The sequence below is a fragment of the Protopterus annectens genome, chromosome 1.part0 (genome assembly GCF_019279795.1).
Source record: "Protopterus annectens isolate FY-2018-M chromosome 1.part0, PAN1.0, whole genome shotgun sequence".
In the NCBI taxonomy this organism is placed as follows: domain Eukaryota; kingdom Metazoa; phylum Chordata; order Ceratodontiformes; family Protopteridae; genus Protopterus; species Protopterus annectens.
Genome location: NC_056725.1, coordinates 1,900,865,739 through 1,900,879,215, shown reverse-complemented (window position 1 = coordinate 1,900,879,215; position 13,477 = coordinate 1,900,865,739). Strand labels below are relative to the sequence as shown.

General features: G+C 39.3%; 1 protein-coding gene across 1 annotated transcript in view; it reads left to right on the top strand.

Moving 5' to 3' along the window:
- Positions 1-13,477, top strand: part of MYO15A (myosin XVA) — a 1,299,796-nt gene that overhangs the window by 1,217,241 nt on the left and 69,078 nt on the right. The window contains exon 63 of the mRNA XM_044070057.1: positions 1,418-1,551. Coding sequence (XP_043925992.1) covers positions 1,418-1,551 — 134 coding nt within the window. The remainder of the gene's footprint in view (positions 1-1,417; positions 1,552-13,477) is intronic.

The following is a 13,477-nucleotide window of genomic DNA, read 5'->3' as shown; positions in this document are numbered from 1 at the left end:
CTTCACTGAAAATGGACTCCTACCCAGTTAGACCTTCCCGGTAATCAAATGTCAATAAATAAATAAATACTCTGGTATCAACAGTGTGGAAATTGTGAAAAGAACACTATCATTCAGAAGGTCTTTGCTACACCTTTTCTGTCAAACTGCCTTTTGCGCAACCCAGATTTCCAAGCCTTTTGACAACAGCACTTAGGTGTTTATCTTTACTGTCTCTCTCATATGTTTCTGCTTGCTGCAATGCCTGTTACTGTGTACCATAGACTAGACTGAGGAAGCACATAGGGACTCTCATAGCACTGAAAAAATGAGACTGAATATGCAGACAACCAGCAAGCAGAAATTAGCAGGTAAAAAAAGAAGCACTAAAGGCTGCCGTCTTATTGTTTGTTGCACATCTTCTTTTATGACCACCTTTAGAAACACAAGGTAAAACAGCTCACAGTGTAATGTACCCATCATCTTCCAATGCAACCTGTGATGTTATATAAACTGCAGTTAACACCAACATATTTTAACTGCAGTTAACACCAGCATATTTTAACTGCAGTTAACACCAGCATATTTTAACTGCAGTTAACACCAACATATTTTAACTGCAGTTAACACCAACATATTTTGGAGATGGAGACACACTCAAGAAAAGTACAATCCACATTTCAGGTTTCCTGCACTGCTTAATTATATAATATAAGAGATAGTTACTGATATATTTTCTCTCTACCTACAATTAATTAATACTTGCAGCATTGTAATACAGTAAATTATTAAGCAAACTGTCGTTTCTTTCTCTACATACATGCCACTCTACCCAAGGTCAAATTACAGAAACATCTTCTTGAATTTATTACCCATTTAACTACTGTATTTCTACTTCTTTATTACAATAAAATATTTCAATTTAACATACTTTGTGTAGAGTAAGTCTCTGATATTAGCAAATAACACCAGTGTAAAGTTATTATTGGTTGTCTTGAATTACATTCCTTTGGTATTACCTGAAAAAGGGTTTTTTTTTTCACTGAAATGTTGTCCAATCAACATAATGAAATTGAAATAAATATTATATGATAATGGCATATTGAAACCAAGCAAGTATGTTATGCAGTGCAATCATATTATTTAGCAAGATCATTATGAGTCTGGTAAAGCAGCTTTCACAGTCTGAGAGAAGAGTACTATATATTCAGTGACAAACAAATTCATTAGCCATTAACATTCAGAAAGTGGTAGCAAAATATTTTGGATAGTGGCCACTGGTCTGTGAGCTTTTGTCACCTCCATTCAGCAAACATATATCGTTGTACTCAATTAAAGGATTCAAACTTGTCGCTGTCATTTTTTTGCTTCAGAAGCTGAATGTCTTAGAAATGTTCACATTACACTCAGGATACATGCCTTTTCTTTTTCTAACTAGGTCTGGTGAGTGCCTTCCCGATGTTTGGTTCCTCCTTCTTCTATATCCAGAGCTGTAGCAACAACACCATTGTGTCTCCCTGCATCTTGGCTGTCAATCAGAATGGCCTGAACTTCCTTAACAAAGAGACACATGTAAGTAAGCATGCACAGTGCCACATTACTTTTGTGCATTCCATTGTCTTTAAATGGCAGTGCTCTTAACATTTTACACAAAAAAGAAACAAGACATTTAATTTTATCTCATAACCAGTACACATTTTCATATGTGCATATCCATGAGATTTTATTGCATTATTAAACTTAATAGTGATTTTATTTGGATTGTTATTGAATGAGAAAGCATCACTGTCATGTTTATGTATATTTTTTTCATCCTACAAGCTTAGAAGGCCATCAGTGTAAATTCTGTCATGGCCTCAGTACAGCAGTTTAACATATCCAATAATGCAACCAGAAGTAATGAAATACCAACTTGATCCAGATATCAGTTTAAAGTAAATGGCTATCTGCACCAGAGTTTTTTTTAATGAATAAATATTTCTTCTCACTGTGAAAGTTATTTAATTTGGAAAGCTTTGAGTGTAACTTCCTAGCATAATGTAAGTTGTATGTGCTTCTGTATGCTGCAGGCCAAATGCTGAAAATAAGGCAGAGGTTGTACAAACCTAAGCGTGTGTCTGCATGCATGCTGTGGAGAACATTCCAGAACTTGGCGGGAGGTAGGGAAGAATGAAGAAAGGACCTGGACAGATTATGTCTGTTAATATGCATTCACGACTGAGTTAATGTGCTGTGCACAAATATTTCTACAAAAAATTGCCTTGACACAACACTTAAGGTTCATGCCAAAAAAAAAAAAGAAAGTAAAGAAATGTTTTCCCAACTATCATAAAACAAATCAGGCACAGAAAGTTTTCCCCATTATGTTTCTCTGGCATCTGAAATGGTGCCAGCTTTAATGATCACAATGTCATGAAGAAGTCCGCTTATAATTATAACCAGTTATATCCAATGGTGAAGACTGTGGTAAGAATTGCTTATTTTTCCTGTATGTCTAAATGCACATATTTAAACAGAACACAATGTGGTATATACATAAATGTATAACATGCTGAATGCTAAATCATACACAAATTAATTTAACAAATGTACAGACAAGATTTAACACATCTCTTATCAAGTTCTGAAGAAGTGGTTCATCTGTATCGCTGCAGTTAGTGCCATATAAAGATACTTACAATTCATTTAAGCAATCTGCCTACTAGTTCTAGTATGTTCACAAACAGTGGTGCATTAAGTGTACCTTGGGCCATGGGTGGTTTTCAAGGTATGGGCCCACACACATTTTTTGTGATCATGCATAAATGCACAGTTTCTCTGGGATTCTCCTTCCTGAGTTAAGACTATTTAACTGTTGTCATTATAATCCACCAATTTCCCTGGCCAAATATCCCTTAGTATTATAAATTCCATTGGGGGGTCTCCACTGAAAAGAGGCCACAAACCAAGTGGGGTTAACACAGGAAACATTGGATTAAAAAAATAAAATAAAAATAAAAATTACAGACACTTGAGTGTGTGCACCTCAACTCCTCAATTGTGATAAAAATGGTCACGGTAATAATGTATTCCAACCTGATTATTGCAGCAGGGTAAGCCATTTGCATTAATAAACAACCCCATTTCCCAGCAATTATAGTCCCAATGTTGACTGGTACAACACTTTGTTTAACTTGATATGATATCAGGTTCAGCCATTCTCATCAACAACCAGCCATCAAGCAATTATAACTCCATAGTAGACTATGTATACCTCAGGTGTGTGATTGTGGTAAAATGAAATAATAATTATAGACACAATCATGTATTTCAGATTTGTTTCACACATACACATAAATATAGTAGTCCAAATATTACAATTTAATTCATACAAATGCACACTAGTCCTACAAAGTCAGACAAAAAGTACACTAGCTCAAGTCAAACAAAATGCATGCTAGTCCTTCAAAGCCAGACAAAATGCACATTACTTCTGCAAAGCCAGACTGTTTAAAATAATCAAACAAGAGGGCAAGTTTTTTTCCATCCACAGACAATCCCTACCCCCACCAAGCAGTTACAGACACTTTCCAGTGTATAATTTATCTGATTTTGATAAAACAAAATACTGCTCAGCTTCTTAGTGGAAAAAGCAGTGAAAAGCCAAAAATAATGATGAACAATTGACCAAAATCAAGGATGGGTTAACTATTGCTGTTCCAGAATTAGAAAGTTGTTAGAATTAATGTTTTTTTTCATTAATGTGCATTTTCTGAAGAACATGAAGTCTGAAATTCAAATGCTTATCATTATTTAGTGATTGTGACAATAGTCCTCAAGAGTTTGCCAGAAGACCATTCATTTTTTGAGGAATAAACCAAAATAATAGGCAAAATCAAGTGCATTCTGCAAGCTGAGGGACATCTGAGAGCTATGCAATTTCAGCTTTGTATCACATAAACAGTAGTTAGGGCGGCCACGGTGGTGCAGTGGTTAGCATTGCTGCCTCACAGCAAGAGGTTCTCCAGTTCGATCCTCGGCTAGGGTGCCTTCTGTGCGGAGTCTGCATGTCCTCCCTGTGGTCGCATGGGTTTCCTCCGGGTGCTCCGGTTTCCTCCCACATCCCAAAGACATGCTGCAGGTGGATTGGACACTCTAAATTGGCCCTAGGTTGTGCGTGTGTGTGCCTTCTGTGGAAGGTTGGGTGCCGGGCTGGCAACTCGACACTGTAAAACTCCTCTGCCAATCAATGTGCGGACACGGTGATCCGCTGTGGCGACCCCTAACCGGGAAAAAGCCGAAAGAAGAAGAAGAAGAATCACATAAACAGTAGTTAGGCCCCCAAGTATTTCAACTGTCTTCTCAACAATGTACATTAATCTGCAGAGCAAACAAGAGGGTATATTACTTTCATCCAAAAATAATCCTTTCCCCACTTAGAATTTACAAACACTTTATTGTGTACACCTCATCTGATTGTGATGAAACATAATACCTCTCAACCTCTTAAGGCAAAAATCAGGACAAAGCCATAAAATAAAGAGGGACACAAAACTCAAAATTATTGGCAGATGTTAAATATTGCTATAATATACTTAGAAAGATATTAGAATAACTGTTGTTGTATTAGAATCAATTTTATAGAGGATATGAACCTGAAAATAAAATGACTGTCATTATTTAGTGACTGCAGCCCTCCTCAACAAAGTGCAAGAAAAACAGATTTTTCTTCAAGGAAAAGAACAAAAACATGAGGCACACGTCTCTCAACTTGTTTGCTCAGGTCTTTTGGGTAAAACCAAAATAATGGCAACACAAATGACTAAAATCAATGACAACTTTTAAAAATTACTCTAATGCATCATAAAGTTAAAAGAATAGGTTTTACATCAATATACATTTTCTGAAGTATACATATATATACTATACCAGTATTTCTTTAAGGCTGCAGGTAGAGATTTTATTTAACAATGTGTTGATTGTTATTAATTAACTGGTGATGTCACTAATTTTAACGATTGTAAGGTTATTTAAATGGGTTTATTATTACAGAGTATAACTCTGATGAAGCCTTATTTTTAGGTGAAAGCACTCAGTTACTACTGTTTATTAAACTTTTCCAGAACATATGTCCTTTGTGCAGTAATCTTTACATTTTAGCAATATTTTGTAAACAATCTACAGTTTCCTAGACACTACTCAAGTTATACACATACTCTCAGCAGCAGTTTGTTCATTCACCTGAGAGCTTTCATATGAGGCTATGCAGCGCCCATCGTACCACTTGGTTGTTGAAATATTTAGAGAAATATGCCATTTCTGACAATATATAAACAACAACAACAGCAAATACATATTCACAAGCATTAAACAGAGGGCAAGCATTAGTGCAGTTGAACTGTCCATCATGTAACCTTTAAGATTACTTTTTTTCAATAACTTGTATGCAGTATAGTTTTGGAATTATTAATATAAATACAAATAGGCAATATTAGATGACTGCAGGCATCACGTGGATGTAACTGGAGAAATGCCTCGAGATGTTGCTAGGCTTTAATGAGTTAAAAGAACAGACTTTGCATCAGTATGCACTTTCAGAATAAAAAAAAAATATAATCACTTTTACATCGGCAAGAAGTATGAACCTCTAGCACCTGGCATTCCACCCATAAAGCTAAAAAAACAGGTTCTGCATCGATATGTACTTTCTGAACAAGAAGTATGAAACTAATGTCTGGCATTATTTCTTACTATAATCCATACCAGTTTACAAGAAAATCAAAAACATTTACAAGGGCTACATTAAAAATATCAAACAATATCAGAAATGTTCTGCTTAATCAGGGACACGAGTCAGTACCAGAAATAGATGAGAGCTACTACTATACCTGTTAAACTCCTAATGCAGGTAAAGGTTGTGACGCATGTAATGTATGTGGAGTACATACCTGCATGACCTCATGTTCTGAGGAAGATGATCACGTGGGGAAGGAAAGCATTCAAAACCCTCTTGTGAGTACTTTTGAACAGAGTTTTTGTCACTGGAGTAAATGGAATACATAAGGTAACATTTCAACACTCGCTTTTAAACTGAAATGATTTCAGATGAAAGAGCAGGGACCAGTATGTTGGCATGACAGCAATGGGCCCCCATGTACCTGTGGGCCCTGGGCAGCCGCTCATTTCACCTGTATTATAATCCACAGCTGCTCACACAGGACATAATGCTTATCTATCCCATATTTTAAATAATAATTATTAATCTTGTTTGGGCCTATCTCAGCCAGCAAAGTAATATTTTCTAAACATCATCCACCCACAGAAGGAACTCCACTGCCAAGGATTTTCAGAAGATTTTCAGTTCCTCTCTCTTCTGCCATCCTACCTTCATCAGTGACATCAGAAGAACAACTGTAAATGAGTTGGGTGATTCCTCCCTACTTCACTTCTTTAAAACCATGATCTTCACAAAAGAAAATGTCTTTAATACCTCATAAGGCATTACTGTCATGTTAAACCATGTTTGGAATTGCTTAATCTAACTGATCTTTTGTTTTAGCTTTTTTGTTTGTTTATAACAGCATTGCCTTTGTAGGTTCAAAATTAATTTTCCACACTTTTTTCCTTATTTTTGGCCATGCTGTAGCCATGACGCTTTTCAATAAACGTATATGGTCAAAGAACGGGGCATAAGAGAAGCTAAGTAGGGCAGAATGGGAGTCAGCAGTCAATACCAGTTTACCAACCCTGTGGTGGATTGTGGATGGTCCATCACCAGCAAGTGGATACTTGCAGGCAACAAAATGTGTGTGTGTGTGTGTGTGTGTGTGTGTGTGTGTGTGTGTGTGTGTGTGTGTGTGTGTGTGTGTGTGTGTGTGTGTGTGTGTGTGTGTGTGTGTGTGTGTGTGTGTGTGTGTGTGTGTGTGTGTGTGTGTGTGTGTGTGTGTGTGTGTGTGTGTGTGTGTGTGTGTGTGTGTGTGTGTGTGTGTGTGTGTGTTTAAGAATATAGTAGTTCCTTGCAGTGATGTGAATGCCTACCTCCACCACCCAGAGGTGAAGTTGTAGTGTAGAGAAGCATCCTGATAGCCTGATCTGCAGGCCAGGGCACAAACCCCCTCCATGGCTACCTGGCTGATGCCCCTGTGTTTGGCTGTCATCACTCCCATTATGTTTTGTCCAGACCTACCTAAAGCTTCCATCAGTGACATTTTTTTTAAGAAGTTAGAATGTTTCTCACAACCATGAATCCTCAAGCTTTATGTCTAATTCCCAAATCCATAGTTATTTTCAGAAACTGAATGTCTTAGGGGTAGTTTTTTTTTTCAGTTTTGCATCCACCTAAAAGTACGCTATTAGGGTTACTTTTTTTTGCAAAATGGGAAACATATACTTTTGGGACAGTACCAAAGCAGTTTTTAACCCTTTTCTTTGCTCTGAAAAAGTGATATGCTGAACTCTACAGTCTAGCTATATTAGGGGATGGCCTTTGGTATTTTACTGTAAAAGTAAGATTGCTGTTATATTGATTTTTATTTATTCTTTTCTGGAAGAACACTAACTCAGCTAGATGTATATTCCCTTTTTGCTGTAAAGTCTAATTCACATAAAGCTCATCCAACAAGAACTTTAATACATTTTTAAACTAGCCTTTTTATTTCTGCTGTTTAATAAATGTTTGCAGTATTTACAATCTTAATGATGCATCATATTTTCATATTTTAAACATTTTTCATTGGTCTTGCTTAAGACAGCACTCATCTTACCTCTGAACCTCTTAGCACAAGAAATCTGGACAAAGACTAAAATAATGGGGGGGACAAAGGCCTCAAAATAGAGACAAATATTAAGTATTGCTCTTACAAACTTATAAAGTTGCTAGAATAAGATGATTTGTGTGATAATACATTTTCTGGAGGATATGAAGTCTGAAACTCATATGTAAGTCATTATTTAGTGACTTCAGTCTTCAGTGATTTGCCAGAAAACTACAGATTTTATGATGAGCAGACTTAAAATATAGGCAAAAGTCTGTACATTCTGTGAAATTCTAGACAATTCAGAGCTATGGCACTCATGTATTTTCCAACTGTCCTCTTTCCTTTTATTATACTTTACCTACATAATACCATATTTCTGAGTATTTTCATTCTAAAGCTCTGCACTCGCTCATATAAGTAATTTCATAGGTAAACACTAATAAACTTAAGCACTACATCCTCTTATACTCCTTTTAAGCACTTGCTCCCTATTGGTTCTTTCTGATCAGTCAATAAGTAGTTCCCTATATTATTCAGGCATGTCCAAAGGTCAGTTTTGGGTTTACTCTCCAGTCCTGCTGGTGAATCTGGGAATCTTGAGGCAATGTTACAACTGCCTTATGTATACAGACCACCCTCTCCTCCTCCCAACAACCTCAAATATATGTGAGAGATGCAACTATATAGCCAAACTGGAGGCTAAGCTCTCTCAACCCAGTAATGGCACAGCCTGTCAGGAGGAGAAGGTAACCACACACACCACAAATCCAGTCTCACATAGACCTATCGCATCAGCAAACAAAACACATAAACACACAAAAACATACTCGGAGGCTCTAAATAAAAATCTGCCTAAGCAGCAGAGACCTCCAAAGCAGACATCCAAGCAACCCCTACCACGAAACAATACCCACATTGCACATAGCTCACAAAGTCAGTGTGCCACACAGTCACAGCCCTTAAGGCTAAACAACACACCTAATACACTTGTAATAGGTGACTCTATTGTCAGACACACTGACGTCCCACTAACCAGGCTGAACAATGAGAAGGTCACTCTAAACTGCCTGTCGGGTGCCAGGATCTGCCACATAACACAAGCACTCAGGTCACTCCAAAGCAAGTACAAATATGACTCCGTCATTGTCCATGCTGGTGTGAATGACCTGAGACGTACCTCCCTGGACTACATGAAAAAAGACATAGAGGAGCTCTTTGATCATGTATCCCAGGCTGGTATGACCATGACCTTGAGTAGCATCTTACCCTCACCAAGAATGATGCCACAGTATAAAGACAAAATGATCAATTTTAACAATTGGCTAAAGTATTGGTGTTATTCAAAGGGGATCTAGTGTCTGTCAGCCTGGGATGACATGCTCGACAAGCCACGTTGCTTCACTAGGGACGGCTTGCACCTGTCACCCCTGGGTTTTCGAATACTGGCAAAGGCTCTTGCCTCCCCCATAGTGCCTTTTTTAGGCAAGGCTCAAAAGACAAACCCACCTCCATAGACAACATAAAGAAAAAAAAACTAGGGGTAATGCTGCTCAACACCAGAATTCTAAACCTCAAGATGCACTCACTCGAGACTCTCCTCAATATGGAGAATATCGATATCTGTGCATTAACATAAACCTGGTTCAAGGCTCCCGAGAGCACCCCAGCACTAACAGGTTATACTTCATACCATGCTTTTCGGCCCCAAAACTCGGACCGAACCACAAAAGGAGGGGGAGTATCCATATTTATCAAAGATACCCACACCTCCAGGTTAGTGGCACTGCACGAAGCATCGGAGACCATCCATGTGCAACTAACAGTGGGCAAAACTGCCTTTCAGTTTGTAACCTGCTACAGCCCACCCTCCCAAACACAGGAACCTCACTCGGCTTTCCTGAGGACACTGGAGAATATGAAGGTCTCTCCAAACACCATTATATTGGGTGACTTCAACTACCCAAACATTGATTGGGAAAACAACTCAAGCCCAAAAACCCTCGCCCAACGGTTCCTAGAATTTATAAGCTCAAATGCTATGAAACAACTGGTCACCACTCCCACAAGAGGGGAAAACATATTGGATCTGGTCATCACCAACATGGGGTCTCTATGTTCCACACCAGAGGTATACCCCTCATTGGTAAGATCAGACCATAAACTAATCTCACTGGACATCCATATTCCATCCCCACCCCCAGCCAAGGAAACCATGGTGAAGAACTTCTCAAAAGCAAACTTCACACTTCTCAAAACTGAGGTGGAATCCTTCAAAGCCCCCGAGCCAGTGGAAAATACGGCCCAAAATGCAGAATCCTTTACAAAAGCATTCTATGGACACCTACAGGAATGCATGGAGCATGCTATCCCAAATAAAACCAAGACTCACTCCTCCGAAGGCAGGAGACCTGTCTGGTGGACCCCAGCCATAAATAAGCTATACAAGAGAAGGAGAAAGCTACTACATGATAGAGCAAAATCCCAAAAAGGGAAGGCGTCTCTGATCAGTACTAGCAAGAAACTATGATCCCTCATAAAATCATCTAAGGCCAGCTTCGAAAGAAAAATTGCACAAGACACTAAAGATAATCACAAGGCCTTCTTTAGTTATGTCAGAAACCTGGGAGGCAACTCCCAGATATGCTCTGAGTTAGTGCAAAATGACAAAAAATACACTGAACCCACAGACATTGCCAACATCCTGGCAGAAAGGTTCAGTGCAAACTTCTCCCCCCTTCTCCCCAAAAGAGCAAATGTCTATCCCAACAGAGTGTAGCCTTCCTGAGATCACAGATGCACAGGTGAGAGCTGCCCTCTCCAAAGCAAAAAACACAGCATCAATGGGACCAGACGGTGTCCCAGGCTGCATCTTACATGAGCTCCAAGAAAAACTAAACCCTCATATAAAGTCACTCTTCAATCTCAGCCTTACTACAGGATATGTACCCAAGGAATGGCGTACAGCAACAGTGGTCCCACTCCACAAAGGTGGTGCCACAACAGACCCTGGAAACTATCGCCCTATAAGCCTGACTAGCCTGGTCTGCAAAGCTATGGAGTGTATCATCATGGAAATCATAAACAAAGACATTGGGAACCTCCAGACACTGGATCCTACCCAATTTGGCTTTGTTAAGGGCAGATCTTGCCTCTTGAACCTGGTTGACTTCTTTGAAACAGTTACCAAAGCCATAGATGAAGGGAAGGTAGTCCACACAGCCTACCTGGACCTCGCAAAAGCCTTTGACACAATACCCCACTCGGGCATCATAAATAAGCTCACCAGCTTAAATATCAACCCCTATGTCACAAGATGGGTTGCAAACTGGCTCAGGGATAGAACCCACATGGTCAGAATAGCAGGTGCCATGTCAGACTCTAAACCAGTTACAAGTGGCGTCCCACAAGGCTCAGTCCTGGGACCTCTCTTGTTCGGTTTATATTTCTCGAGGTACAGGCTAACACGGGTGGACTATGGCTGACCAAGTTTGCAGATGACTGCAAACTGGGTGCCATAATCGACTCTCTGGCTGACACAAGCATCCTCCAAAAGGGTCTCACAGAGATGGATAACTGGTGCCAGAGCCATGGCCTAAAGCTAAATGCCAAAAAGTGCATAGTCATACCCTTTGGGAAAAGCAAAGTGCCCACAAATTACCACATAGGTGGTAATCCATTAAGTACAGAAGAAGTAATTAGGGACTTGGGGACCCTAATCTCTAGCAATCTCTCCTTTGACAATCACGTTGCCAAAGTGGTTAGAAAGACCTTCTATACAGCCCACCTTATCACGAAAGGGTTCACATCTAGATCAAGAGAGGTCATTGTGCCCCTCTACTCATCACTTATCAGGCCCATAATTGAATACAATGCCCCATTTGGGATGTACCTTACCCGACACCTGCAGCAACTGGAAAGACCCCAAAAGTACCTCACCAAGAGGATCAAGGGGCTCAAACAGATGCCCTATGCAGTTCAGCTAAAGAAACTCCAGCTCTACTCAGTTGCGTACCGCCTACTCAGAGGTGATCTGTGTCTGACGTATAAAGCCATGTCCAACCCAGAATTAATGGACATGTTTCACCTCAGGAAATCCAAATCCCTTAGAGCTACACACTCCAGGGACTTGAACCTCAGCACAGAAATAAATAGGACATGCTGGAGGGACAGATTCATATCCCAGAGGCTCCCCTCACTCTGGAACAAAATCCCAATCCATGCTAGGCAGAGCCCCTCACTGACCCTCTTCAAGAGAAATTTTGACGAGTGGATGGGAGATCGTAAGTTTACCCCTGGGATCTCTTCTGTGTCCCTGCTTGACAGAGGTACAGTAAACTAACCTTAAAAGGGCTACCTTCTGTGACCTACTATACAGAGGCACAGTCAACTAATCTAAAAGTGTGGTGAAAGCCAAACACACTCTGGCTAGGCTTATAAATGCCCTAGGGAAGATAGCCTAGTATCAACCTATGAACCTATGAACCTAACCATTTTCATTATATTTGTTACAGGAAAAAAGAGATATTAGGAGAGGCACTTATATTTCAAATTATTCTGACACCAGGGCTTTTCTTAGCTAAGGATAAATCCTTTACTGTCACCCCAGTCTTACTACCTCATGTTTATACTGCCAGTATACGCATTTTCTCATAAATAATCATTTCTATGATTGCCGTTATTGTATAGCTCTATATTCATGATGCATTGCTTTCAACCTCTTTTCCAAAAACCTTCCATCAGCAAAACAGGCATCCGCAGCCAAAACATTGCCCTGTGATAACAATTTTATTTAGCATTTGTTTATCGGGAAAGTCTGACTGGGACAGTGCCCATTTTCAACTGAGGCCTGGGAAGAAATGCTCCAGATGTGTGGCTTTGGAATGTGGGAGGAAACTGGAGCACCCAGAGGAAACCCATGTGAATGTAGGGAGGACATGCAGCCTCATACAGAAGGCATTCCAACCAAGAATCAAACTGAAGAATCTCTTGCTGTGAGGTGACAATGCTAACCACTGCACCAGTGCGTCACCCATTAAACAATGTGATGATACCACCCTCATCTAATACCTTCCTCAAAATATAACTGTATTTCACCTATTTACCTTCTTTTTACAGTTTTATCATATATATAATCAATGTCCCAATGCATTATATCCCTTCTTCCATGACAAATTTGGACCTTTGCCGTGAGTGCAACAACATATTAAGCAAACAGCTTCATCTGCTCTACTTTATTACCAGTCTGTATCAGACTGTTCCTTAGACCACATAATCACCTCAGCCACCCACTAGAACAACTGAAAGAAAGCTTTGTGTCATGATAGGAGGTACTGCCAGCACAGCTAGTGGAATTTTGTAAACAATTATATTACATTTGTGAATATCAAACTGATTTATATAAGATGCCTTTGTTACAAATGTATTAGAACTGTATGTCATGTTTTTATCAAACTGATTTGTACAGATGTTTGTGATGAAAAGGTGTTTGTAAAGTGCTTGTGTTTCAAATGCATCCACAGTGTGCCCTACTGGAGAGAACAGAAATATACATGCATTATTGTAACTGTTTAAATGCATATGTTTTAAAAGAGGAAACTGGAAGACAGGGCGTTAACCTCAGTCCAGCAAACTTTAAAATACATCTGAAATTAAATCACTTTATGGGCTAGGCATAAAGATGCTATCTGACAGATTTCAATGCACACAAAGTCTGCACTAGAAAGCTTTCTGTATTATCTTTGGGGTGAACTAACTATTACTCT